General features: G+C 43.4%; 1 protein-coding gene across 2 annotated transcripts in view; it reads right to left on the reverse strand.

Annotated features, from left to right (window-relative positions):
- The window catches only part of PRKAR2B (protein kinase cAMP-dependent type II regulatory subunit beta), a 128,711-nt gene extending 109,526 nt beyond the window's left edge, over positions 1-19,185 (reverse strand). For both annotated transcript variants that reach the window (XM_061640376.1, XM_061640377.1), the window contains exon 1: positions 18,580-19,185. In XM_061640376.1, the coding sequence (XP_061496360.1) occupies positions 18,580-18,952 (373 nt within the window). In that variant the 5' untranslated portion in view covers positions 18,953-19,185. The remainder of the gene's footprint in view (positions 1-18,579) is intronic.
- Positions 19,186-27,006: the final 7,821 nt, after the last annotated feature.

Here is a 27,006-nt window from a genome sequence, read left to right on the forward strand (position 1 = left end):
CCCTAAACATGAATGGCCAAAGTATGACATTTCCCAAAACATATGAAGGTACTACCACTGGTCCACTTAGTCTCAGTACCACCGTCTACTGCTCCCTAAGGAGTCAGGCACTCAGCCCTGTTCCTTGAAGTCTTTTTAAACAGGAAATGCCCAGAATTGAATCCAAGATCTTCAGTGTGAAAACTCTGTGTTCTACTACAGAGTTATGCCCCCATAGTGCTCTCTGGACATACAATTATTTCTGTAGCGCAGAGCAGAGTAATATGAGAGACTTCTGCTACTATTTACTGCTACATTAGCACTCGCTCCAATCCAGATCCTGTACTTTGATATCCCTACAAACATTTTAACATAATGTGCATGCTTTACAAACAAAATTATCAGGAGATGCTCACTCTAGTGTTTGATTCGTGCGGGGGTGTGTGTGTCACAGTGTAAACAGAAACAGTTGTCTTGAAATAGATCCATGAGTTTGGGGCAAGACAGGCTGCAAGGGTGCAGATGGAAGACAGCCAGAAAGGCCAGTGGCAGGCAGGCATGTGCTGAACTAGCCTTATGATGCAAAGGGAAAGCTGGTTGCCTTCATCAGCTATTAACTGTCCTGACTGAAGGGCAGCAGCAGCTCTAGAATATCCATAGCAGGCAGTGGCACAGGATTGGCTCTCTGGGGTCACTTAAGTCCCAGGGCCAATGTTCTACCTGGAACTATAGTAGCCATAGTGGTACAAAAAGCCAGAAATAGTGCTTAATGCACACATCCCAGTTCAAGCCCCATAGCACCTAACACAGCTATCCAATAGGTAGGTGCCTGCAACAGTCACATCACAATGTATACATATCTACTGCAGCATGGCTGTGCTTCTGGAAGCTTGTTTCAAATTTTCAAAGGTACAGCTTGAAGTGCTATGAACACCTACGAAACTGGTTTGTGTAGAGAACATAGGCTTTAAAAAATGAACATATAACTAAGGGCAACAAAGGCTCTATAATACAATAGGGCCCCACTTATACGGCAGGTTAGGGACCAGACCCCCGCCAAAAAGTGAAAACCGCCGAAAAGCAGAATATCAATCAGCTGTAGCGCGGGGACCTCCAGCTGCCAGCGCATGGCCCCTGAAGCTCCCCGCGCAACAGCTGACCGATGTTCCGCTTTTCCGTGCATCATCCTCTCCCCCCCCCGCTTGATTGTTCACTCGCCCTCGTTATGGTGGGGGAGTAACGCTGCCCTTCTGAGGCAGGCTCCCTGCCGCAGATCACAGGGAGGGAGCTGCCCGCCCACACGCATCTGCTCGCTTGCCCTCTGCTGCCTCCCTCGCTCGTCCCCCCTTGCCCGCTTGCCCTCCCCCGCCTGTTCACTCGCTCACTCTCCGCCACCTCCCTTACTCATCCCCCCTTGCCTGCTCGCTCTCCCCCCTGCCTGTTCGCTTGCTCGCTCTCTGCTGCCTCCCTCGCTCATCCCCCCCTGCTGGTTCGCTCGGACGCCCTCTGCTGCCTCCCTTGCTTGTCCCCCCCCTTGCCCGCTCAACCTCCCCCCTGCCAGTTTGCTTGCTTGCTCTCCAACACCTCCCTTGCTTGTCCCCCCTTGCCCGCTCGCTCTCCCCCCTGCCTTTGCTCATGCGCTCGCTCTCTGCTGCCTCCCTTGACAATAAAATGGCACCGGACACCCTTCTCAGAATCAGCTGCTGACCGCGTCAGAGCTTGGAAACATTTCTTTTTTGAACTACAACTCCCATCAGCCTAACTGTAGTTTAAAAAAAGGAACGTTTCCAAGCTCTGACAACGCGCTCCATAATTGAGTCCGAGAAGGGTGTCAGGCGCCATCAATTTGTGCACTCACTGTCTCTCTGTATTCTGGCAATTTTCCGCTGCAAAAATGGAACAAGCGCCGGACATATGGAACATGTATACAATTCAAAACTGCCGCATTAGCGAAGTGCCGAGAAGCGAAGCGCCGGAAATTGGGGCCCTACTGTACCTTCACAAAGTTTCTGAAAAGCTATTGACGTTACACAGCCACACTGAAAGAATGAACATCGATACTCCCTTCAGAGTACAGAAGAAACCCCTTCTACAAGTATTTATAGTCTGGAGAGGGGACAACAAAATGGCTTACACTGTCCACAGAGATAAACACTTTTAAATGCCACTGATTTTAATGAAAGAGAGGGGACTTTAAAATGTTTAAGTGTGACTGGATCACGCCCAAAAGCCTGCTCCATGGATATACAATGACCTAGAAACTTCTTGTTTTACTGAAAACAAGAAAAATAATTTTAGATACAAGGAACAAAACACAGTATACATGAAGATTCTTGAAGATGTCCAGAGTTTTGTATTTACAATGGAATAGCATAGTTTAGGTTAAAACAGTGGTTCCCAACCTTTATGAGTATGGGACCCCCTTTATAAGTTCAAAAAATTTCATGAAACTCCCCCCATGGTAATTGTAATTTTAATCTCTGTTAACTGAAAAAATGGTGTGTGGCAAAATCACATCCCCAAATATCCCTTTCCACAAAAAGTTCCCTGCAGACAGGGAGGTGTTGCTCTCTTTTTTCTTAATGCAAAGGTCCAATCAAATTAGGATCCTACTCCCCACCTGACAGTCTGAAGATGTACAGTCCTGTCTCCCAACACCAGTGGGTTACAGTGTTGGATTAGAATCCAGGTTCAAATCCCCACCCAGCCATTAAGCCCACTGGGTGACCTTGGGCCAGACACAGTCTCTCAGCCTGACCTTTCTCACAGGGTTGGTGTAAGGATAAAATGGAAAGAGGGGGGAACCATGTACACCACCTTGAGCAACTTGGAGGAAAGGTGGAATAGAAATGCCAATAATAAATAAATAAATATACATTTCAGCTGCAGTATGTGGACCCCAGCTTCAGCCAACCTGCTGAGCTTTTTAAAAAACATCATCATCATCACCAAGCAGCAATGTGGTAGTGGTGGGGATGCTAGATTGTGAAGACAAAAGGGAGGATAGATTGAGGAGGGGCGTTAGTGCTTTTAGGCCTTGGGATGACCATCAGAACTGATGACTTGGTTAGCGTACACTTGTGGAATAATAGTGGAACAGAAGACAGATCAGTGCACACACACACACACACACACACACCTGCCCCTCCTGCAAGCATCTACAGGCGTGCATGCGTTTGGGCACATGGGAGGAGGGAAACCCCCAACTGCTGCAGCATCTTGGAGAGAGAGGTTGGGGGCAGAATGTAGGCTGAAGAAAGGGGGGACACTGGCACACACACTTAGCCTCAGAGATGGGGGGTGAGCAAGTCCTGAGCTTCCTCACTGCTCCTTGGCTCCATCTGGGTGGCCTTGCAAATAAGAATAATTTTTAAAAGGAGGTGGCAGCGAAGCAGTAGTTAAGAAAGGCAGGCTGGCTGGCTGCCAGGAAAGAAGGGGGAAAGCAGCCTTTCCTTGCAGCCTTGCTTCTTTTTACTCACAAACAGCCCCTGCTCTCATTCTGAGTAAAGGCATTGTCAGTAGTTGCAGTGTGAGAAGACAAGCATCAGAATAGTAATCCCCTCTTCTTCCTGGTAGCACCTCCCTCAGCCTCCTTTGGCATCTGCCATGGGTGGTATAGGTAGATGCCTGCCTTCGGCACGTCTGAAGCATGCACTGGCGCTTCAGCAAAGTCCTCCCCTCTTGTTTGGAGCAAGGGGGAGGTGTCATCTGCAGTGGCAATAGGGAGCAGACAGCATCCAGGGAGTGAAGACTTTTTAAAAATAATCAATATTTCATTTCTTTACTGTTCGTGGCCCCCTCTGGATTACTTCATCACAGCCCCCAGTTAAAATTTAACACGTAGGAATATCAAAACAATTCAGCCTGAAAAAAGGTCAAAACTCCAAGTCAAAATGAGAAACAGACCTGTGCTTCATGCACAACAATCTAATATGAATTGGGTTTCTCCCAACCAAGGAAGTTCATAACACGTTTTATTTATTGGCTATACTGAAGATCTTTCAAAAAAAGCTGTGTTTCAAAACTGAGCAATGTAGTAAGACAGACACAGTACACATAATAGGATGGAATGCATAGTTACTAATGATACTTGAACAATTATGAGTGACAAACCAATCATGTTAAAATAAAGTACAAACAGAACCTTACACATCTTGTAACCATTTTTCTGTGTTTCCATTAAATAAGAAACAGTAATTGCTGTACCATTACCCTTTTGACCGAGTCTTGCAAAAACCTTCTAGACGCACAGTAAAATCCTGGAACAGTAAGAGCTCAGTAGCCACCATCTCTAACATTTAACTCAGTAACATCACTGCCTCATGCTCTACTCCTCATCACTTACTGTAAGTGCTTGAAATAATTAAAGCATAGCAATCTATTATGCAAACACTATGAAGAAAATAGTAGATACATCTTCAAAGATCAACCACAAACATTTTGTCCTACAATTGCTGCATTTCCTAGGATGTTCAATATGACAGCATTACTCCACAGGAACATAATAGCCCACCACTACCAATTATTATGCCTTTAGGACATGTGAATGTGTTTCTCCCAACAACATTCCATTCCTAGCATTTATCATGTGGGGGGGGGGAATCTATTGCTAAGCTCTATGTATTCCCTTCAGTTCTCCTCTTCTTAAAATATAAAACCAAAGGTTATATCTAGCTAAGTTTTACTCAGAGTAGGCCCACTGAAATTAATTGCCCTTAGCCATACCCATTGTATTCAACTAAGTCCTACTAAGAGAAGACCCACTGAAATTAATGAACCTAAGTTAGTCCTGTCCATTACCTTCATTGGGTCTACCTCGAGTAGGACTAGTGTTGAATATCACCCAGTGGGTCTAACCCTGAGCATGACTAATGTTGGAGGAATACAGCCCAAAACCTGAAATATTTTATTTTATGATGAGGGAACTCTTATAAACATACTGGAATAGAAACCTTAACTATATTGTTGGGCATGATGTATTAGTGTTGGACTACGACCTGGGAGACCAGGGTTCGAATCCCCACATAGCCATGAAGCTCACTGGGTGACCTTGGGCCAGTCACTGCCTCTCAGCCTCATGAAAACCCTATTCATAGGGTTGCCATAAGTTGGAATCGACTTGAAGGCAGTACACATTATTGTTGCTATGATCATTAACAACAATATGCTGTAAACCTCCCAGAGAGCTTCAGCTATGGGGCGGTATATAAATGTAATAAATAAATAAAATAAATAAACAAGCACTGTTTATAATCTGTTTCATCATTTATTATTTGTAACAGTATCTAAAATATGCTATTCTGTTTAATCAAAATAAGTTTTGCTTCTTTTTTTCTTTTTCTCCAAGTTGTACTATATTTCACTTTCTTGATGTATTTGTCATGGGCCCCAAGGAAAACCTTTGGAAAGATTGGGAGGATGAAGAGTAGGGTACAGATGTTGGAGAGAGGTTTGCCAGTACTGATGAAAGGAAAGAAGAAGGCATGGAGAAAATGCCCCCCAAAGCCTCTGAGCCTGATAATAGGATTGCTGAGAGAAAAAACAGAAACCCATTCGCCTAAAGTGGCCAGTGAAGTCTTCACAGAAACCTAGCCCAGACCTAACCACTGAACAGATAAATTATAACAAACACCTGGGATTCTCCCAGAGAGAGCATAGTGAAAGCAACTTGTCAGAGATAACCATATCTCCAAGATCAAGAAGACTGTAGATAAGATGGTTTGCAATTAGCCCAATTTCATTCTGATTCTAGAAAGAGCCCCCACGTTACAGCACTTGCAAAAAAGAGCCAGAATTAACACATAGAAGTACTCTCCCCCTCTCTGATATCAAGGTGTAGTGAAGCCTGTTTAGGTTTGTTGTAACAACTTGTCTGTTGTTGCCTCCATGTACCTAATATGTTCCTGAGATGTACCTAGTCAGCTCCTGTGTTGTATCCCGAGACATGCTTAGTTTGTTCCAGTCCTGATTTAAGCCTAGAGTATGATGCTGTGTTCCTGTACTGACTTCTGGAATAAAGCTTCATGTAGAAAAATCCAGTCTCTGAGTCCTGAGTCTGCTTCTTTGGTTTGGAGCCAGGCCAGCATTATTATTTAATAAGGACATTGGATAGGGCGAATTCACCCTCTTTGTCCTCCTTGATCTCTCAGCGGCCTTTGATACAGTTGATCACAATATCCTTCTGGACCGCCAGAAGAGGTTAGGTATAGGGGGCACTGTACTGCAGTGGTTCCGCTCTTTCCTCTCTGGCAGGCACCAGAGAGTGGCATTGGGGGATGAGATGTCGGACCCTTGGCCTCTTACTTGTGGGGTGCCACAGGGCTCTATTCTTGCCCCGATGCTGTTTAACATCTATTTAAAGCCGCTGGGGACTATCATCAGAAGAGTTGGGCTGCGGTGTCACCAATATGCTGATGACATGCAGCTCTATCTTTCATTTAAATCTTCACCGAGGTTGGCTGTAGAAACCCTGTCCAATTGTCTGGAATCAGTGAGTGACTGGATGGGAAGCAACAGGCTGAAGCTGAATCATGACAAAACTGAGGTACTGCTCGTGGGTGACAAAGGAGGGTTGGGCGATGTTGACCTGGTGCTCAATGGGGTTCAGTTGCCCCTGAAAGTCCAGGTCCACAGCCTGGGGGTCATTCTTGACTCCCAGCTGTCCATGGAGGCTCAGGTCTTGGCGGTGAGCCGGGCGGCGCTGTATCAACTAAATCTGATACGAAGGTTGCACCCATACCTTCCTAACCATCTGCTCCCATCGGTAATACATGCCCTTCTCTCCTCTCGCCTAGACTATTGTAATGCGCTCTACATGGGGTTACCCAGGAAAACGTCCGGAGATTGCAACTGGTACAGAATGCAGCGGCTCACCTAATTAAGGGCAGCTGCCGGCGAGATCACATCACTCCAGTATTAAAGGAGTTGCACTGGTTGCCTGTTGTTTACCGGGCCCATTTCAAGGTATTGGTTCTGACTTTTGAAACCTTACATGGTTTTGGCCCAGTCTATCTGAGGGAATGCCTCCAGCCTTATCAGGGATGCTGCTCAACAAGATCAGCCTCAAAAGGCCTTCTCTCTATCCCATCAACTGAAACAGCTAGACTGGTGAGGACTAGGGAAAGAGCCTTTTCAATTGTGGCCCCCACTTTGTGGAATTCCCTCCCAAATGATCTCCGCCATGCCCCTGCTATGATGAACTTCCGCCGGGCCTTGAAGACCTGGCTTTTTGGGCAGGCCTCTGGGGAGGGTTAGGTTTTTATTATTCTTGGTTGAAATTTTACTGTTTTAATGTATTTGTATGCTTTTCTGTACATCGCTCAGAGTGACTGGACAACCAGCCAGATGGGCGACGAACAAATCAAATAAATAAATAATAAATAAATAAAATTTAATTGAATACCAAATTGGAATTCATCTGTTGATGTGAAGGGATCTTTGCTCTGGATCTGGGAGAGGGAGGAATATTAGTCTCCTCGTCCCTAAGAATGGGAGCAGCCCATCTTCATTTCACATGTGTGCCTCAGCTGTTCAGCTACTCACTCTACTTACAAGGTCCCGACAAATCCAGTAGTATTGATATCTGGTAGTCAAATATGAAGAAAAGCACTCATGTCTACGTGAAACTATATAACAAGACTTCAAGGCCTGCATACATCATTCATTTCTGCAAAACCCAGAAGCACTTTCTAACCATGCTGCCAAACCACATTAGAATTTGGGAAATTTTGTTCACAGTCTTTGCCATCTTCAGACTCCTCTTTTTTTCTTAACCATTCATGTAGGTCTCCCAGGAAATGGGATGGAGGTCAACTGTTGGCCTATTTGTAGATTTTACTGATGGAAGAGAAGAACTTGCTGAAATGGTCTCATCTATGCAACAGTTAAAAAGCAGACAAACCCTATCGAAATTAATTCCTATTGAAATTATGCATGCAGCCATGATAAATGCTGGTCTATTAAAATGTAAATTTAAACTGATGGAGCACAATGCATCTCTTTAGGAGAGAAAAATGCAATTTTTCCTTGCATCACATCAAGCATCACACCAAACAGCAGTACCAAAGAGAGAGAGAGGGGAAATCCAGAAGTACAGGAGTCAAAATTTATTAGAATAAATACATGAATCTCTTTGCCAGCCATCAAGGGGTAGTTCCACAAAGGGAGGAAAATCTGTACAGGCTAACTTCTTCATGTTCCCTGTGCTTGAAATATATTCAGGTTGAAAAGTATGCATTCATTCTAGAAAATTTGCCTCGTGCATCTGTTGGATTTTTGTTCCACTTATATTCATCTTATACAGGGTTCTCAAACATTCTACCACCAGATCCCACTTGAGACAGTTTTACTGAGGCCCACCAGTCACAAAATAATGGTGCAGGAATAAAGTCAGTCACAATGGTGGCAGTTGAAGGCAGAGTTTGGCATAATCAGCTGGAAATTATGGACATAATTTTCTACTGATATCTAATCCATGTTTGGAAATTGCTAAATTCATTGCCACAGCATTTTTCTTGTGGCAAGGAGTTCCACAGGTCAGCTTTCTTCAAGCTAATTACAGACATTTAGAGGTAGTGTGACTCAGGCTCCCCATTTCAGGCAGAATTTGCTGATCTAAATAGCTCTCAGTGAAGAAGCCTTTTTCTTTTATATTTCCCTTTCCACCCGCACATGCCTCTCAAAGTATCCCCTGTAATTTCTTCTCCTATTATCCTTTCACACTTAACTTATACTCTATGTCCACTCCCCAAACTGACAGTTTCTTTCTTCTCTCCTCCCTGGTCTTTTTACATTCACTTCCTTCTCCTATAAAAGCTTTCCTGTCTTCTCCCCTTATCTATTCTCAGTTTATTTATTTATTATTAAATATTATCCTTTTTTCTCACAGTAATCAATTTACTTCAGTATCTCCTCTTGCTCTTTCTTCTCAGCAAAGAAAGACCTTCCTTCCCTCCCCCCCCCCACTTTTCGATCTCCTGGCTATCTTTATTCAGCATGTAAGGCATTGGTGATGCTGGCACTGGTCCAACCAAAAGGTTAGGGCATGTCAGGAAAGGAAAGAGGCACTGGGCAGACTGTGGCACTGAGGCCCATCTGAAAATGACCCAAGATCCACTGGTGGGTCCTGGTCCACGACGGGAGAAACACTCTCTTACAGGAAAGTATACAAGCATCCATGCTAAATTACTAGAACAGTATGAAACCTGTTTGAGGATTTCACATCTAGCTTCAGAGGACACTTATGCTTTTAACAGATGTAAAGAACATGGAAGTCCATCAGTGGCTTCTCCTCACTCATACACATATGTTCCCAGGGCAGCTCACAAAAATTAAAAGCATAAAATATAAGATTAATGATACATCAATAAAAGCATATTTGGCAGAGAAAGTAGTAAAATAATTAACAGCACAGTTATACAATAAAACACAAATCATAAACTGAGGCACCCAGATGGGAAATGGCACACTGTTGAATTTCTGCCAGCCCACTTAGGTCTAGCATGTACAGGAGCACTGTCTTGTAATGATGATCTGAGGATCCCAGCCACTGGGATGCATCAGATCACACACCAAACCAGGAACCTTGACTGGATCTTCAGGTTCATGAACTTTCTCCTTCTTAATCTTGTGTGGCCCTTCTCCCACTTTTCCTGGCTTGACCAGTCTGCCATTCAATCAAACTGATAAACACTGGTTTGTGATGCACTGCAAGCCTATATTTGAAACCAGGGTATTAGTGGGTGAGCATGAGGATCCAGCCACAGTCAAACCACTGGATATCTAAGTCGCTTTAAGAAATGCATCAAATTCTATCATTTTGTTTAGCTGGCCCTGGGATTATTTTCAGTCCAAATATTTATGTAAGATATTCAGTGCAGCATCAAAGAATTGCTTTTGAAAGTCCTTATTCCAATAAGATTAAACCTCAAGAATGCAGTTTTTCTGAAAGAAGAGGTCCCAAAACAGCATAACCCCAGTCCAAATCCAGTTGCAGGCAACAAGCCATATGTAACAATTAGTGGTCCTACATGAGGATCTCCTTTTCCACTAAAAGATGCATCCACGTTTTTCAGTGGGGCCTGGAACAGCATTGTAATGCAGATGAGAATGTATATCCAGTTGCTCCTCTGATAGAGTACAGAAGAAGGTTTATGCATAAGTATGTCCCTTACTAGATTGGATGCATATGCCCATTTAAAAGGGGGGGAAAGTTGAATATATAAACAATTAAATTTTTGTGCCATTTTTGAAACTAAAGGTGTAAGTTTTCTAAAACATAATGCACACAGCTTAACTTCTAGAAATCCTAGCATTAATTTCTTCATCTCTCAGTTGTACAACTTGAGTGTATGGGGGACAGGGGTTGTTGATCAAGTTATTTCCTCCCACTGGTGAAGAATATGCATGATATTGTTAAACTAACACCACAGCATAATCCCTTCTCATCCACGTTCTGCCATTTAAGGCATAGTTGGAGAAAACCCAAAACTGGGATTTCTGGAATACAATACAAAGCAAGAAACATTAATTTATTATACAGTATTTACAGAATAAAGCATTAAATACTGCAATGAGAAACTAGCAGGGGATGTAAAACTTATCAAAAATGAATAGGATCCAGATCTGAGACATTTTAGTATGTATAAAAACAAAATATAATTCTAGAGTCTTTCTATATTAAGCTGTTATTTTAAAGTCATAAATGGCAAAGTTTCTGTATAACACCTAGAACACCATTAAGGCTAAATATATATCAAATAATCATATCCATGGCTATTTGTGTTCCTTCATTATGACCCCACAAAACAAATCCATTTCCTGTGCACAAATATTAGAGCATTATTTTAATATATACAGTCCAAAAACTTAAAAGCTTAACTGCCCAATCCTATACTTGCCCACTCAGAAACAAGCCCCACTTAAGCTGCAATCCAATACACACTTACCTGGGAATAAATCCCACTGAACCCACTAGACCTTACTTGTCAGTAGATGTTTACTGAATTGCAGCCTTACTGTATTCAGTTAGTTTAGTCAAACTTATTCCCGCGTAACTCTTTACTCCTAACTCTTACAAAAATCCAGGCCACCTTTAGTTTCTATAATAAATCCCTTTAAAAATAGAGGATTTTAAGACATTTTCATTCATAATAAATCACTTTAAAGAAATTGAAGGATTTTATGAGAGTTTCATTCACATGCATACAATATGCCTAACAATCAACCTGTTCTAAAATAGTAATGTTGGTAATATATATACACATCTACAGAAAAGCAAATAATTTAAAAGTAATTATTTTAACTTGTCCTTTTGAAGATAGTTTTGAAATACAAAGACATTATTTACAACAACTGTTCTCTTAAAAAGTAGGTCACTAAAAGTATTAATTCCGTGCTACCCACTTGCAATTCTTATATAGCTTCCTCATAACCACCTACAAGAAGAAATTAACATATAAATACAGAAAAATCCACCATTGCAAATACAATGTGACAGGGCTTCACTTACCAACAATTAAATCAACTGACTTCTTAACATAACTGTAAGCCCCAAGTTTGACAGCCATAATGTTCAGGATCAAAGACTGCCAGTATTTTAATCCATTCCTACTCAGTCAGCTTGCAAGCACACCTCCACTTTCAGGTTGTGTGTGCTGGTTTTCTCCACCACCACTCCTTCCCAGGCTCACAGATGATGATGATATAACTAGCTTCAGGAGAGGTCAAAGCTGCTGCACACATCTGCACTATCCAATCAAAACCTAAACATTTTCACTGACTGTGCCGCATATGTAACTATTAGCTGTATAATATGAATTGAAACACTAATGACAGGCAAAGGACTTGTCTTCCTGGACAGCATAGCTGCTAGAAAGTCATGTGTACACTTATTTCATTACAAATGTTTCAAAGGTTCAGTTTACCTCAGGTATGTGAACTTGCCTGGTTGGCTATGACCAATATCAATGTCCCCAAATGCAAGTCCCAACTCTCCTTTCTATCCTTAAAAGACTTAGAAGCAAAGGAGCTGGATGAACCCAGCCACCATAATGGATCCCTCTAGATTTATTTATTTATTTACAACATTTATATACTGCTTTATCATAAAAAACCTCAAGGCGGTTTATAGAAGGAATTAAAACAATAAAATTATTGGCAAAAACAGTTAAAGACAGGTATTTTTCAGCACTCAAAGCCTTTCAGTTTGTTGGCAGGCCAAACTTTCCAAGCAGAGTTGGGAACACACTCCCCTCTTTCTGTCTTTGTAATTTATTACATTCAGCAAACTCTTGTGAGAAGAGGGGCATTAAGATATATACATTCCCACATCTACAGTCTGAAATGGCTTGGTCCAGATTCCTGGCATAGCCATTTGATTTACATTTAATTTTTTTTAAAAACTAAAAGTATATGATGTTAATTTCACATGCTGTGTAAATATCTGAAATGTTTTTTCCAATATGCAGAAGTAGTTGGCTGTTAGAAATATTAGGACAAAAAAGTTCAACAAAATGCTGCAAGCCTCTGCACATTTACCTTGGGATAGGTCCCACTGAATTAATTGGACTTTCTTCTCTGAGCTTATATGCATGAGACTGCGCAGTTAATGTTTTTAATGTTATATACAAATCTTTATATAGAAATAATTTTATTAGAATACTTGTAAAATATTTTAAGGCATGACAACTCATTAGCATACAGTCCTCTTATGGCATAGATTTTCAGGGAGGAAATGAAGGCACTGAAAACTGTTAACATCCTAATTTTAGCATGCCTGAAGAGCTGTGCACATAAATCTGTACACCTCTTACAGATAGTTACCTAGAAAAAAATTGATTACAACTTTGATTTTTTATTATTTGATTTTCAATTTATATTAATTTGACTTGTATTATGTTCATTCTTTACTACTAATTAATTGTATGGAACAATGTAGTTCTAAAAAGTCCTCACGTGTCATTGGTTCTTGCATCTGCATCTTTTAGAGTCTTTCTACACATTTCATAGAATATGGGCATTTCACAGAATATGGTAGATGAATTCTGGACTGTACCATTTCAGACCTTTAGGAGAGGGTCATAATTTTGAATACTCACCCCTCTTAAAGCATGCCAGGGAGAAAGGCTTGGCATAGCCCTCTTCCTGTCTTTGTAGTTTACTACATTCAGGAAACTCTTTTGTGAGGAGAGGAGAATTAAGATATATATATATTCCCACATCTATAGACTGAAATGGTTTGGTCCTAATTCCTGCCATCTTCTTCTATGGAATGAGTAGAATGGCTCTTAAATCTCACGTACATACATAGCAAAGTCCTCAGCTGGTAGACGAGGGTGTACCCCTTCTGGTGGAAAGTGGGGAATGCCTTTTCTGAATGCTCCCCAAGAGAGAAACTTACTGCACATTAAATATAAATAAAGTAGGAGACTATGGCACCAACATGCACCCTCTCTCTTAATCTCATTGCTATTCATTGCCTCCCCCATGCCCTCCCTATTTCCTTTCTCCTGTTACTACTGGTTTCCCAATATCTATGGAAGCCCCTTGGGGTAAACACCTGTTGTACTTGATCTTTGTAAAGCACCATGTGCATTGCACATAAATGGCGCTATATATACAGTGCCTTGCAAAAGTAATCAGACCCCTAACCAACACTCTAATATTACTGAATTACAAATGGTACATTGCAATTTTGTTCTGTATGATATTTTATTTTGAAACACTGAAACTCAAAATTATTGTAAGGTGACATTGGTTTTATCTTGGGAAATGTTTGTAAGAAACATAAAACTGAAACATGTTGCCTGGATAAGTATTCAACCGCCCACACATTAATATTTGGTTCAGCCACCTTTCACTGCAATAACAGTTTTAAGTCTTTTGGGGTAGGTATGTACCAGCTTTGTGCACAGTGTCAGAAGAATTTTGGCCCATTCTTCTTGGCAGATTCACTCCAGATCGTTCAGGTTGGTTGGACATCGCTTGTGGGCCCGATTTTAAAAGAGCACCACAGATTCTCAATGGGGTTGAGATCAGGACTTGACTGGGCCACTGTAGGACATTCACATTTTTGTTCTTGAGCCACTCCAGGGTTGCTTAGGATCACTGATCTGCTGAAAAGGGAATTTCCTCCCAAGCTTCAGTTGTTTAGTGGACTGAAGCAGGTTTTCTTGCAGTATTTTCCTGTATTTTGCTCCATCCATTCTTCCTTCGATTTTAACAAGATGCCCAGTCCCTGCTGATGAGAAGCATTCCCACAGCATGATGCTTCCACCGTCATACTTCACTGTAGAGATGATGTGTCTTGAGGCATGGGCAGTGTTAGTAGCGCTTTGAGTTTCGGCCAAAAGCTCTATCTTGGTCACAAAACCTTTTCCCATATCGCAACTGGGGCTCTCTCATGCTTTCTGGCAAACTCCAGGCATGCTTTCAGATGGTACTTCTGGAGTAACAGCTTCTTTCTTGCCACCCTCCCATACAGGCCAGTGTTAAGCAGAGCTCTTGATACAGTTGACTGGTGCACCATTACTCCACTCCCAGCCACTGAACTCTATAGCTCCTTCAAAGTGATTGCTAGCCTCTCTGTGGCTTCTCTCACAAGTTCGAGCGCTGAGTTTTGAGGGACGGCCTTTTCTTGGCAGTGACTGAATGGTGTGATGCACTTCTACTTCTTGATTATTGTCCAACTGTGCTCACTGTGATATCCAACCGCTTGGATATAATTTTGTTTGTTGTTGTTATGTGCCTTCAAGTCGACTACGACTTATGGTGACGCTATGAATCAGTGACCTTGAAGAGCATCTGTGGTGAACCACCCTGTTCAGATCTTGTAAGTTCAGGTCTGTGGCTTCCTTTATGGAATCAATCCATCTCTTGTTTGGCCTTCCTCTTTTTCTACTCCCTTCTGTTTTCCCCCAGCATTATTGTCTTTTCTAGTGAATCATGTCTTCTCATGATGTGTCCAAAGTATGATAACCTCCGTTTCATCATTTTAGCTTCTCTAACTCTATCTCTCCCTACCACCTGATTGCAGGGAGGGAGTGCTCATTCTAAACCGGTGCCTGGAGGCTGTGAAGGGCTGGATGTGGGCTAACAAACTGAAACTTAATCTAGACAAGACAGAAGTGTTGCTGGCAAGGGGAAAACTGCACCAGGGATAGGGGTTGCAACCGATTCTGGATGGGGTTGCACTCTCCTTGAAGGAGCAGCTCCACAGTTTGGGAGTCCTCTTGGATCCTCCCTGCTGCTTGAATATCAGGTGGCTGCAGTAGCCAGGAGTGCTTTTGGCCAACTCAAACTGGTCTACCAGCTGAGTCCGTTCCTGGAAGCAGTTGACTTGGCCACAGTGACACATGCATTGGTGACATTGAGGCTTGATTACTGTAATGCACTCTATGTGGGGCTGCCTTTGAAAATGGTTTGGAAATTACAGTTGGTTCAAAATGCAGCAGTCAAAATGTTAACTGGAGCATGGCGCAGGGAGCATATCACCTCTGTGCTTTATTGACTCCATTGGCTCCCAATTTGTTTCCGGGCCCAATTCAAAGTGCTGGTTCTGACCTTTAAAGCCCTAAACGGTCTTGGACCAATGTACCTGAGGGGCTGCTTATGCCCATATGTACCTGCCTGGGATTTAAGATTATCTGCCTCGGGTCTCCTCTGTGTGCCTGGAGTGAAAGATGTAAGACTGACAGGCACGCAGGAGAGAGCCTTTTCAGCTGTGGCCCCCAAGCTTTGGAATACCCTCCCCAAGAAGCCCACTCTGCTCCCTCCCTGATGGTTTTCCTGAGACTTCTGAAAACAATCTTGTTCTGGAGAGCCTTTGGGAGAGACTGAAGGTAGAGCCTGACACTGATTTTATGCCTTCTATGTTAATTTTTACCTCAGAAGTCCCTTCAGTACCACTCCCTATATATGCATATATATGTGTATGTGTGTGTGTGTGTGTATGTATATATATTATTTGATGTATTTTAATTGCATTTTATGTATTTTAATTTATTTTAATGTTTTTGTGATTTTTGTTGTGTACAATTTTATTATGTATGGGCTCGATTTTATTGTAAGCTACCCTGAGTGCTCTATTATAGGATAGAAGGGCAGGATAGAAATATTTTAAATAAATAAATAAATAAAAGTGACCGTTCTGATTTAATTTGTTCTAATACCCAATTATGTCTTTTTTGCGGACAATGGTATCTGCAAAGCTCTCCTCCAACACCACATTTCAAATGAGTTGATTTTTCTCTTATCTGCTTTTTTCACTGTCCAACTTTCACATCCATACATAGAGATCAGGAATAGCATGCTGAATGATCCTGACTTTAGTGTTCAGTGATATTTTGCATCCTTTCCTAATCTATACATTTGTATTACATTATTTCTCACTTCTGTAAAATGTTCTTTGGTCTTCATTTACTTTCAGATCCACAGCCTGACCAATGATCCTTCAACAGCGGGATTTTTATCCTGACAATGTGACAGTGACTTTAATGGTTCACAGGTAGAAGCCAATGGTAAGGTAACTGTGTCCTCGATAGGACAATTTCTTTCATCTGTGTAAACTAGGAACTTCCACAGCACAGGGACTGAATATTTATGCAAGCAGTGTTTCAGGTTTTTCTGTTTCTTACAAACATTTTCCAACATAAAAACAATGTCACCTTACAATAATTGATTTTGAGTTTCAATGTTTCAAAGTAAAATATACAGAACAAAATTACAATGTACCATTTGTAGTTCAGTAATATGAGAACATTGATCAGGGATCTGATTACTTTTGCAAGGCACTGTATAAATAAATAAAATCAGAGACAGCTGTTCTAACCCAGCCTGCTAAACAGGAAGCATTTTTAAAAATGCAAGCAAGTCCCAAAAATGTTGATTCACCACCTGCAATGTATAGTGGTACAATCTGCTCTACCACCATATTCTGCTGCATGGATAAGCCAGGCTTTAGTATCTGTGTTTGAATGATCCCAGACTACAAGGTGAGTCTATTCTCTGGCTCATCAGTTTTGCATCAAAGTCGTAAGAAATATTATCTTGTTAACCTTGAAATCTCAGTGCTTCATCACCTGGTGTATACTGGAAGATATCTTACATACCTGCTTAAAATGTGATAATGTGAATGCAATAAACATGAGTATCAAATACGTACACTAGTCATGGAAACAGACACCTGGGGGCAAACCAACACATACAAAACATCTGTAAGACTTAGTTCACTGGCTCACTATGTAGAATAATGGAATAGATTATCTAAGTTCCAGATAAAAAGAAAATGGGACAAACACTGCCACATTCTCCTACAGTCAATTAAAGCCCCTACAGTAGCTCTTGGCTGAACGCTCCCCACCCCAAACCAATCCATTTTCAGCTTTTTACATCTGTACACTCTCTACCTTTGTTTGTCTACGTTCCTTTTAAAGTCCAAGCCTCTTTTTAGGAAATGTCATATTTCATAGTGACAGAACAGTCACTGTGATTAATATATTACAATAAGTTATCAATGTATTTCCCACCCAATACTTGTTGCTAAGCAAGTTACCCTGGTGTGCTTCCAAGAAAGAGAAAACACAAACAAAATCAACCACCACCATTCAAGAAACCCTTTTGCATGAAACATTATCTTCTGAAAGGTCAGCTTACAAGACTGCCAGCTTGATTCTAACTATGCTTACTCAAAACACAATGAAACAGTACTTCTCAAGGCTTCTCCAAACTTAGGAAAGCATAATGCTAACTAAAGAGTGAGAGAGTGAAATGTTGGGGTGCCCTATTTGTAGGGAGAGGAACGTTACTTTTAAATCTTGTCCCAATCCCAAATTTGTGGAGGTTAGCCAAGTCTTAATTGTCAAGGTAAGGGAATGTAAATATGCTCAGAGGAAGACATCACTCTGTTAAGGTTAAGATCTGGTGTTAACCCTTTCCCCATCTGAACCCTTAGGAAAATTTGTTGTTATGTGCCTTCAAGTCGATTACGCCTTATGGCGACCCTATGAATCAGTGACCTCCAAGAGCATCTGTCATGAACCACCCTGTTCAGATCTTAGAACTTTGTCATTCAACAAACCAAGGCCAGCTTGACTGGTTTGGATTGCTGCTTCCATCGTTATAGGTTTCCGTGACTAATCTGCCCTAGCAGTTTGGGAGAAGCAGGTACCCAACTCCTGAACTGGCAGTTACACAGGAACATGAGCCGCACCTCCACTTTCCAGGGTTGCTGGGTTTACTTATTATTCACTTACCTATTAATTTATATACCGCTTAATACCAAAATAGGCTTCTAAGCGGTTTAGTGCAGCACTGGCAGAAATGAAGCTTTTACTGCACTGGCTTTGTTCCCTCTTATACAAAACCATTGAAGGGGGAGAAGGTTGGCAGTCCCGCCTCCCAGCATCCCAGTGCTAGGTTGATTTCTTCTCTACCTCTGAACTCCGAAAAAAGGGCGTGTGCCTCGGCGCCCCCCAGCCCGCCCCGTTTCCTCGCGCCTAGGAAGACGGGGTTAGAAACACCCTTCAAGCCGTCGCTCTGCCTGCCCTCCATCACCCCCTCTCTCTTCGGGGGGCAGAGGATTCTGACGAAGGCTGAGCTTACCCGTGAATTCTTCCGTCGCCTCGTCGTCGTCCCCTTCGCCGCTCTCGGAATCGGTCTGCATAGACTCTTCGGCGAAGTTGACCCCTCTGCGGCTCTCGGAAGGGGCCCTGCGGAGCTGCAGGCGGCTCCCCCTCTCGGGACCAGGCGACGCTGCATTGTGGCGGTGGCCGGCGCTTGCCTTGCCTTCCTCCTCCTTCTCCTCGCCCGGCTCCTCTCCTCCTGCCTCCTGACCCGCCGCAGCAACAGCCTCGGCCTTGAGGCGTCCGAAGTACTGGAGGGCGAATTCCAGCAGGTCCCCGGGCTGGCTCCGCAGCACCTCCACGGTGAAGCCTTGCAGCAGCTCCGTCAACCCCTCCGGGACGGAAATGCTCATCCCGGGGATGCGGTGGGGCGGGGGCAGGAAGCGGGGGGAAGCCCAGCGGGGTCCCGAGCCACCCCCTTACCCCCGCCAAGCTACGGAGAAAATGCCCAGAGCGGGTTTGCAAAAACTAAAGAGCAGCTTGCAGTTGCTGTTGCTTCCCCTCTGGGTCTTTTCGCCAGCTCCGTGCAGCAGCGAGGAAGGAGCCAGTCCCCACGGCGGCTGCAGCCGCATCTCCCGCCCCCAGCGCTGGGGGAAACCTCGCGCGCATGTGACCCGAGAAACCATGACAACCTTGCGCCGCGCAGGCTGCTGCTGCTGCTGCGTTGCAAATGCAATAACGGCAAGACGGGAAAGCAGGCGAGGTCCGGATTTTTTGGAGGGGGGTGTCTCTCTCTTGGTGGACCCGGCGCTAGGAAAACTTAAGTGCTAAATAATAAGTTTAAAAAATGCAATGAAAGAGAATTTGAGGGCCCTGATGAAAGGGGTGCTCTTGAGCTTGCTTTGCTTGGTGCTGACCCCTCATCGGCAGGGTTGCCAATATTTTTTACCGGCCCCTGCTCCTCATGAAGCATGTCTCTCCTGCAAGGGAATAGTGGGGAGTGAAATCGTGGTTCAAAGGGATTACCATGAATCTTGCCTCCTCAACGAAAAGGCTGAGGAAAGAAGTGAGGGGCAAGGGCGGGAATACCACCTTACTGAAGATTCATAAAGCTTGAAGGGAGGCGAGTTTCCCAGCAGCTGCTTGGTACTTTAGAAGGTGGAAGAAGGATTGCATGGGGTTTTGTACAATATCCTGTGGTACAACCAATCTTTTGGTTGCTCTGATCTGTTTTGCCGGGTTCTCTCTCTCTCCCCCTCTTCCCAGGGTTAGATTGAGAAGCAGGAGGCCAAGGCTGCTTCCTGGAGCTTTGAGGGAAGTGGCTGGAGAGCGTACCTAACACAGACTAAAGGCTCATCCAGACGACTGTAAAATGTGTGACATGATCGCTTTGTGTTTTCATTATTTTTCGGTCGTCCATATGATGCCGCACGCTGCACATTTTCGCGCAGTTAAATCCGCTCCTGCAATACCACAAATCATGCAATTTGCTTTTTTAAACCGGGAATCATCCGCTGTACCTTCAGGCGCTCGGATGCAATACCGTGGACTTTACAGCTGTGGGCGTTTGATGGGAGGTTCCCCATATCCCTTCCCTCATTCTCAGCCAATCACGTATTTCCACTGTTGCGCAGGTGCAGGAATGTCCGGGGGGGGAAAAGGAACCTATCAGAGCAATGGTGTGGTGTTGGGGGGGGGGGCCTGCAACTTCTACTGTGCAGATGCAAAAAAGCGCATTTGCGCAGAAGCAGCAACAGCGGTTAATTTTTAGCCAGCCTGCAAACTGGGCAGCCACTCAGGGTGAGATCTGCAATTGTGGTTGTTTGTAAACTTTTTCAAGGGAGAAAATATTTATCTTTGCCTAACCTCCACCTCCCACCCCCTCACCCCCCACATCAAATGCCCTTCTTGAAGGTATTGGTCTTTGCTTCCAGGCATCCAGAGTCTAGGGAGAGGGGGGGAGAAGAGAAATAGAGGCTTTCCTCTTGGATTACAGACACTCAGGCGCCCTTAGTCAATTTCGCTTTCCTGCCTGCAAGGCTACTTGCTTTGAGTCTTGTCAATTTCAACCACAGCCTGCAGGTTCTCTGCAGCCCAGCTGAGCTGAAAAGCATACAATGGCTTTTGGGAAATATCCAAATACAAGCAAAAAACCCATAGGAACTATTGGCATATAAGTGGTTTGTTAGAGCGTCTCAGCCACCCGCAACCATAGAGACTGATGGTCTACCTTCCTAGACATGATGCATCGTTACATGCTGTTCTGGAGAAATAAGTGGAATTGCAATCATGTGTATCTCCAGAAACGTTAAAGGTAGAAAAGCATACAGTTGGTTTTGCGAAATATCGCAAATACAAACAAACAAATAAAAATACAAGAATTATAGGCATATAAGTGGTTTGCATGTTTCTTTTATCAAAGGGAACACCGCAAAGCCTGTGCTGGTTGCTTCAGCGCAGATTGACACAGCAGCATGTGGGGCTGTTTGCCCGCATTCCCTGCCAGAGCCAAGAGTGGCCACCCATGGGGGGGAGCTGTTTGCTTCCCTCAGGGGCAGCATTCCTGCCTCCGAGCCGCATAACAGTCCGGGGCTGAACCCTGCAGTGAATGAGCCCAAGGGTTACAGGGGAATTCGCCCGGCGATTACAAGTGCTGATCCCATGCACTGCCCACAATCCCCCTGGATGGTCAGGGGCACCTGGAGACACCCCTCAGCCGGCGCTGCTCCAGAGTGATGAGCGACAAGGAACTCCATTACAGCCACTACCAAACCGTCAGGAAATTCAAACTTTTGCGCTCGTACGTTCAAGCACATGCACCTTCTTGTGCTTTGTTGCAAAGGGGGAGAGGAGCATACATCATATTTTTTCGGACCAATTGGCTGATAGGGGGGAGTGTTATGGGCGGAGGTGGGAAAAAGTGAGAAGTACGGGTCCTCTCGCTGCATGTGTGGGTGCAAAAAAAGCAGGTTTTTTTATTGGGAAAGAGTGAACAAACAGGCAAAGTGAGGACTGTCTGATGATGAACCGGATATGGAAAACATGGATTATCCCGCTCCGTTTGGATGAGACCTAAAGCCGCAGTTCTAAAACCACTTACCTGCGAGTGAGCTCCACTGAATTAAGTAGAACTTACTTCTTCATAGATGTGGTTAGAATTGCTCTGCCTCTGTTCAACTATGCACTCAACAGCTGAATAGTACCAACAGTTTCTCTTAATTTGTAAAGTTGACAACACTGGTGTATGTGACAAACCTTCCATTGAAGATTGTTCTATTTCTTATTATTATTCATGGGAATTTTTATGTCCTGAGCATCCATTCAGCAAAGTGTGTGAGTGAGTGGGCAATGATGAGAGTCATGCATTCCAATCACAAGCCCTGAAATGGGCTACAAGTGCAATAAAAAAATAAAACAGTAAGAAAGTAGAACAGATGGAATAAAATAGTCAAAAAGTAGAACATAGACCCATGGAGTATTGTGTCATCAATCTCCCAACAATCAAATTGCCCCATCAATCTCAGCCTGCCCCCACCTACCTGCCTGCCTGCCTTCTTATTTACAAATCAGCCCAAGGGGTGGCACTGCCTGTCACCTTCCTCCCCCTCGGTCTCAGGGTTCTCCTTGTGACACTCAACAACTAGAATGTGCTGGCTCTGCCTGTCATAGGCTCTCGCTCCACCTGTTGTAGCCTCCCTGCCTTCCCCTTACCAATCCCAATGGGCACCACCAGCCACCACTGCCATTAGGACCAATCTTGCTCCCCTTTTCTCTGCCGCCTTTTAAAACAAAAGCTCCATGCCCTGTGCATGTTACTAATAATAATAATAATAAATTTAATTTCTTCATCGCCTATCTGGCCAATGGCCACTCTAGGCGACTTACAAAATTGTTAAAATACTACACTCTGTGGGTTTTCTTCCAAGAAGGCATGCACAGTATAGCAACCTTACTCTGTTAAGGCATGATGGATACAGCTGACAAAAAGAAGCCATCATTTGCTTCATATATACTTATCTATTTTCATGTTTTTATTAGAAAAGGCCAAAAAAAGGTACTGTTTATCATCTTCTAGAATGTAACCGTGCTAGTCAGGGTGGAAGGGCCCCAGCTCCTTACCATTTGTGCCAGTTTTCTTAACTACTGTTTTAGAAAGCTACAGGGGACATGATTTGGCTAACACTGGGGTGGGCGGGTCAGATTGGAGGTGGGGAGTATTATTTATTTCCTCATAGAAGTTCAAATTGTGCACATGGTTCTCTCCCATTTTATCTTCAAAACTACCCTGTGAGTTAGATTAGGCTGGAAGATAGTGACTGGCCCAAAACCAGCCAGTGAACTTCACGCTGAGTGGTGACCTGGACTCAGTACTCTTCAGTCCTCATCTAACACAGGCCACATTCACACCATACATTTATTCCACTATCATTCCACTTTAAACAGTCATGACTTCCCCCAAAGACTCCTGGGACATGTAGTTTGTGAAGGGTGCTGGGAGCTGTTAGGAGACTTCTGTTCTCTCAGAGCTACAATTGCCCAAATGGTTTAACAGTCTCTTCCTCTCTCCAGAGAATTAGGAATTGTAGCTGTTTGAGGGGAATCAGCGTCTCCTAAAAAGTCTCAACACCTGTAACAAACTACACATCCCAGGATTCTTTGGGGGAAGCCATGACTGTTTAAAGTGGAATAATAGTGGAATAAATGTATGGTGTGAATGTGGCCACAGTGTAGTGAAAGTATTTTTGTGAAAGGTCCTCATTTCCCTTCTGAAGATATTTTAAAGAATGTTCCTGTTTCTCTGCCAGGAAGATGAACGTTACTAATGCCTGTTTATTTCACACACCAGAAACGTAACTGTCACTGTGATAACTTGCAGTCTTCTTCCCCAGAACTTAGCTTTGCAAAAGAAAACAAAAACTCCAGAGGGACCTTCTCCAGTTGTACATTTCTGCTTTCAGCACAGCTTCAAAAGAAATTCTGATTTATCCCATCAGTAATTCTGTGGGGCATTCTGCCGATTGCTTTACTGTACAGAGAACGTGCAGTTGTCCCTCTGTTATAATGATGGGGAGGGTTCAAAACACATCAGCAATCATGGGGTGGGGGGAGAAGCAGGGTCGGGTCAACTATTAAGCAGAATAAGGCAGCAGATGGTAGGAGTGGAGGTGAGTGGGGTTGGAAGACAGCTTTCAGTGCTGTGCAACCTGCCCTTCATCCTTAAATTAGCCTCCTGCCTTCAGGTATAGTGGAAGATGCTGTCCCATCACCTGTATGGACACTAGATTCAACAGCCAGTCTAGTCAGCTTTTGTATGGCGGAATGGAAGGGGTGCTGTCTTCACCACAGACAGAAGAAACGTCTTGAGCCAGCCTTTGGAAGAAGCAACTAGAGTGGTGCCAGCAGAAAGGGAGAAAAGCAACACAACACACATAAATAAATTCCTGGTGTTTCCATACTTCACCCCACACTTCATGTCAGCTCCTCATCCTCTTTGACTCCTCTGGAGAACCCTCTGACACATATCCGCTGCTCTGTACTTTGTCACTATGCCCTCTTCCTGTTTTTCCCCTTCCCCAAACAGTGGAAAGTTTGAGGGAAGCTTTATGGGGGGGGTGCCTCCAGTATGTCACTATTTTGTGGAAGGGATTCAAGTCCATGCCAGAAATGTAGGTTTGTGCAATTAAAGTAGATTACAGCACTGTGGCGCTCTAGTGCAACAGACTTTTTGCAGTTAGGAAAATGATGGGGAAATTCATCGAGAAGTGTGAGCTGAACATATGATTAATGGAAAGGTGAATAAACACCTTGCAAGCGAGACTGCTCAATAAATTCTGGACATAAGATATTAGGAATCTGGACCAATGTTGAGCATTGACTAGTCAACTACAGAGTCAGGGAGGAGACTAGGCCAAGCCTTCTTCCCTGGAATGATTTAAGAGGGAGGAGTATTCAAAATTATTACCCTCCTCAAAAGGTCTGGAATAGTATAGTCAGCCCTGTAGCCAGCCTTCCTTGTTAGGTGGAGCAGCCACATTTCTGGATGGGATATTTTGGGGGGAGAGGCACATAGCGCCATCCAATCCTCCCCCTCACTGGTGAAGAAGATGCGAGGGCCAGGCCAGGGAAAGGGAGTGACCTTCCCTGTCACTGTTCCTCCCTCCAGAGAGTGTCTTAACTTACATGAATGAAGTTTAATATTTTGAATTGTCGCACCCCTTTTTGAGAAGTGCTCTGGAATACCAGCCTCAAAAGCTTGATTTTGCCTGTAGCAACAGTCCTCTTTCACCTGTGGTCTGTCCCTGTGTTCTGATTATTCATGAACTGAACTACTTTGGTAAAGACAGTGAGCTCTTGAGCTTGGCCTTGATGCTGCATTAAGACTCTCTGAGACCACCTGAAAAACAAACCTGTCCATACTACAAGTTTAGAGAAGGGGTGAGAGAGAATAAATACTATTGGGTGTGTTTGTTAACTCCTCCTTGAGAGTCCCTCCTTCTACTCTTGTTCCTGGCTTTTAGATTTTCCTTCCTGTTGGACAATCAAGGGAAAACTTGTTAACTGGCTGCTGTATAAAAGATTAAGCAATTGGAAACTTAATTGTGAAAAGCAATTGGATTTTTTTTAACTGGTTGCTTGGTTGATTTTTCTGTCCAGAAACCTGGAAAAGACCTCATGCTGAGCTGCACATATTGGGAAAATCAGAAATTAGGCCTGAGTTACAGCCCAGTTGTCCTGTCTGCCAGCTAGCTAACTGTAGTGTACACAGCAATATTTCTATTCCTCTAGGGCTGTTTTCATCAAGTAACCAAGAAAAAGAAGGAAAAAAATACCCACTTTGATTGTGAGTATAGCGAGTGCTTTAAAAGAGTAAAGGGTAGCCATTTTTTCAGATCACGTTTATTTCACCCTTTAGCAATAAGCACCCATTCCTGCTCTACTCATCATAATAACTGCAGAATAAACAAACTCTTACTTCTTATTGCAGGCAAACAAGCATGCTTCTTTATTGTTGGCTGGGTAGAGAACACCACTGAAAATGAAAAGCAGAGCAAAGGAAAGTCGAGTTTAACTCTATCCCATAATACAAAGTTCTAATATTTAACTCTTCAAGGGCCATTTTTTTCAGGATCACTTAAGTAATTATAGGGTGATTGTAATCATGAAGAATCCATCCTCATTCAGGGAAGTCTTGAACGAGCAGACTTTTGGCTCTTCCAGATGAGTCTTGTTGTGAACTCGCCCTGTCTTGCTTACTGAATTTTTCATAGAGTCCTATTCTTAATTCCCAAACAGGCTATCTTTCTTTAAATGGACTCTGTCATTGTCTGTCATGTCACAAATTAAAAAGAAGACAATTTCTCCAAAAACTCCTAGGGGGGGCACCACCCCCATTTGCTTCCCCTGGCTGCAAGCCTGAATACAGTCCAGAATTCTTCTACCACATTTTATGAAATCTGTAGAGAAACTCTAAAAGATGCAGATGCCAGAACCAATCATGCAGCGAGGACTTGTTAGAAGTACATTGTTCAAGGCAAATAGGTTTGAGATATTCCAGGAGCTTGGAAGACCCACTTATTTGAACCCATTAAGCAGGACTAGTGACACTTGAGGAATTTGATCTTTGTGACGTTCTATATGACCTGATCTGCACTTCTCAGACTAATATGCAGATCAGAACTTACTTATTCCCTGGATTTCACACTCCAAATGTTGTGATACAATGCTTGGCAGTTTAAACATATTAAAATACATATTTAACTAGGTATTAAAGTGCCATTTCTAGGAGATGCAAAAAATCCCCAGAAAAATATTTACAGATTAAACACAGGAATAGAATTATGAATAAAAGACATACTGTTGTAAGTTTGCGGGTTGGAATGGATAATTCCTATGAGTCCCCTTCCACCCTTTGATTTGGAATCCTGTGCCTTGGGGTGAGAAACTCACTCTGCTGGTCAGATGAGTTTCTTTTGTTAAGCTAATAGAGTGGCCAGGTTTGTTAATGGGTCTATCCAGCAACTGGTGAATGGGCCAGGAAGACCCTTTTGTCACTGAAACCCTTCAGAAGAGCCCCTCCCCTCCTGGGGCCTAGGAGAGGCTTGTGTTTTGAGTTGTGTCTGATAAAGGCTGGGGGCCAGAGGCAGGCAGAGAGACTGGCTCTCTGCGCCATGGCTTTAGGATGCCTCCTGCAACCCTGATAGAAAAGCTGGAGATTGGACTGCTGATGCCTCGAACCCCTCCATCCTAAACTCAGGTTGGAATGTGTGTAAATAAATAAACCATATTTCATAAAGACACCACAGTCTCCACTGACCTTCTTCCCAAGGAAACCAAACCCAGGGCGAGCACAGGGACCCTGGAAATCTCACAGCTTGGAGATTGGGGTGGCGTGCAACGATACAAAAGTGACACTGAGCAGAAAGAGACAGCTTCACCCAGAGCTTGGAAGTAACTCGTTATTTTTAAC

The sequence above is a fragment of the Rhineura floridana genome, chromosome 8, assembly GCF_030035675.1.
Source record: "Rhineura floridana isolate rRhiFlo1 chromosome 8, rRhiFlo1.hap2, whole genome shotgun sequence".
In the NCBI taxonomy this organism is placed as follows: domain Eukaryota; kingdom Metazoa; phylum Chordata; class Lepidosauria; order Squamata; family Rhineuridae; genus Rhineura; species Rhineura floridana.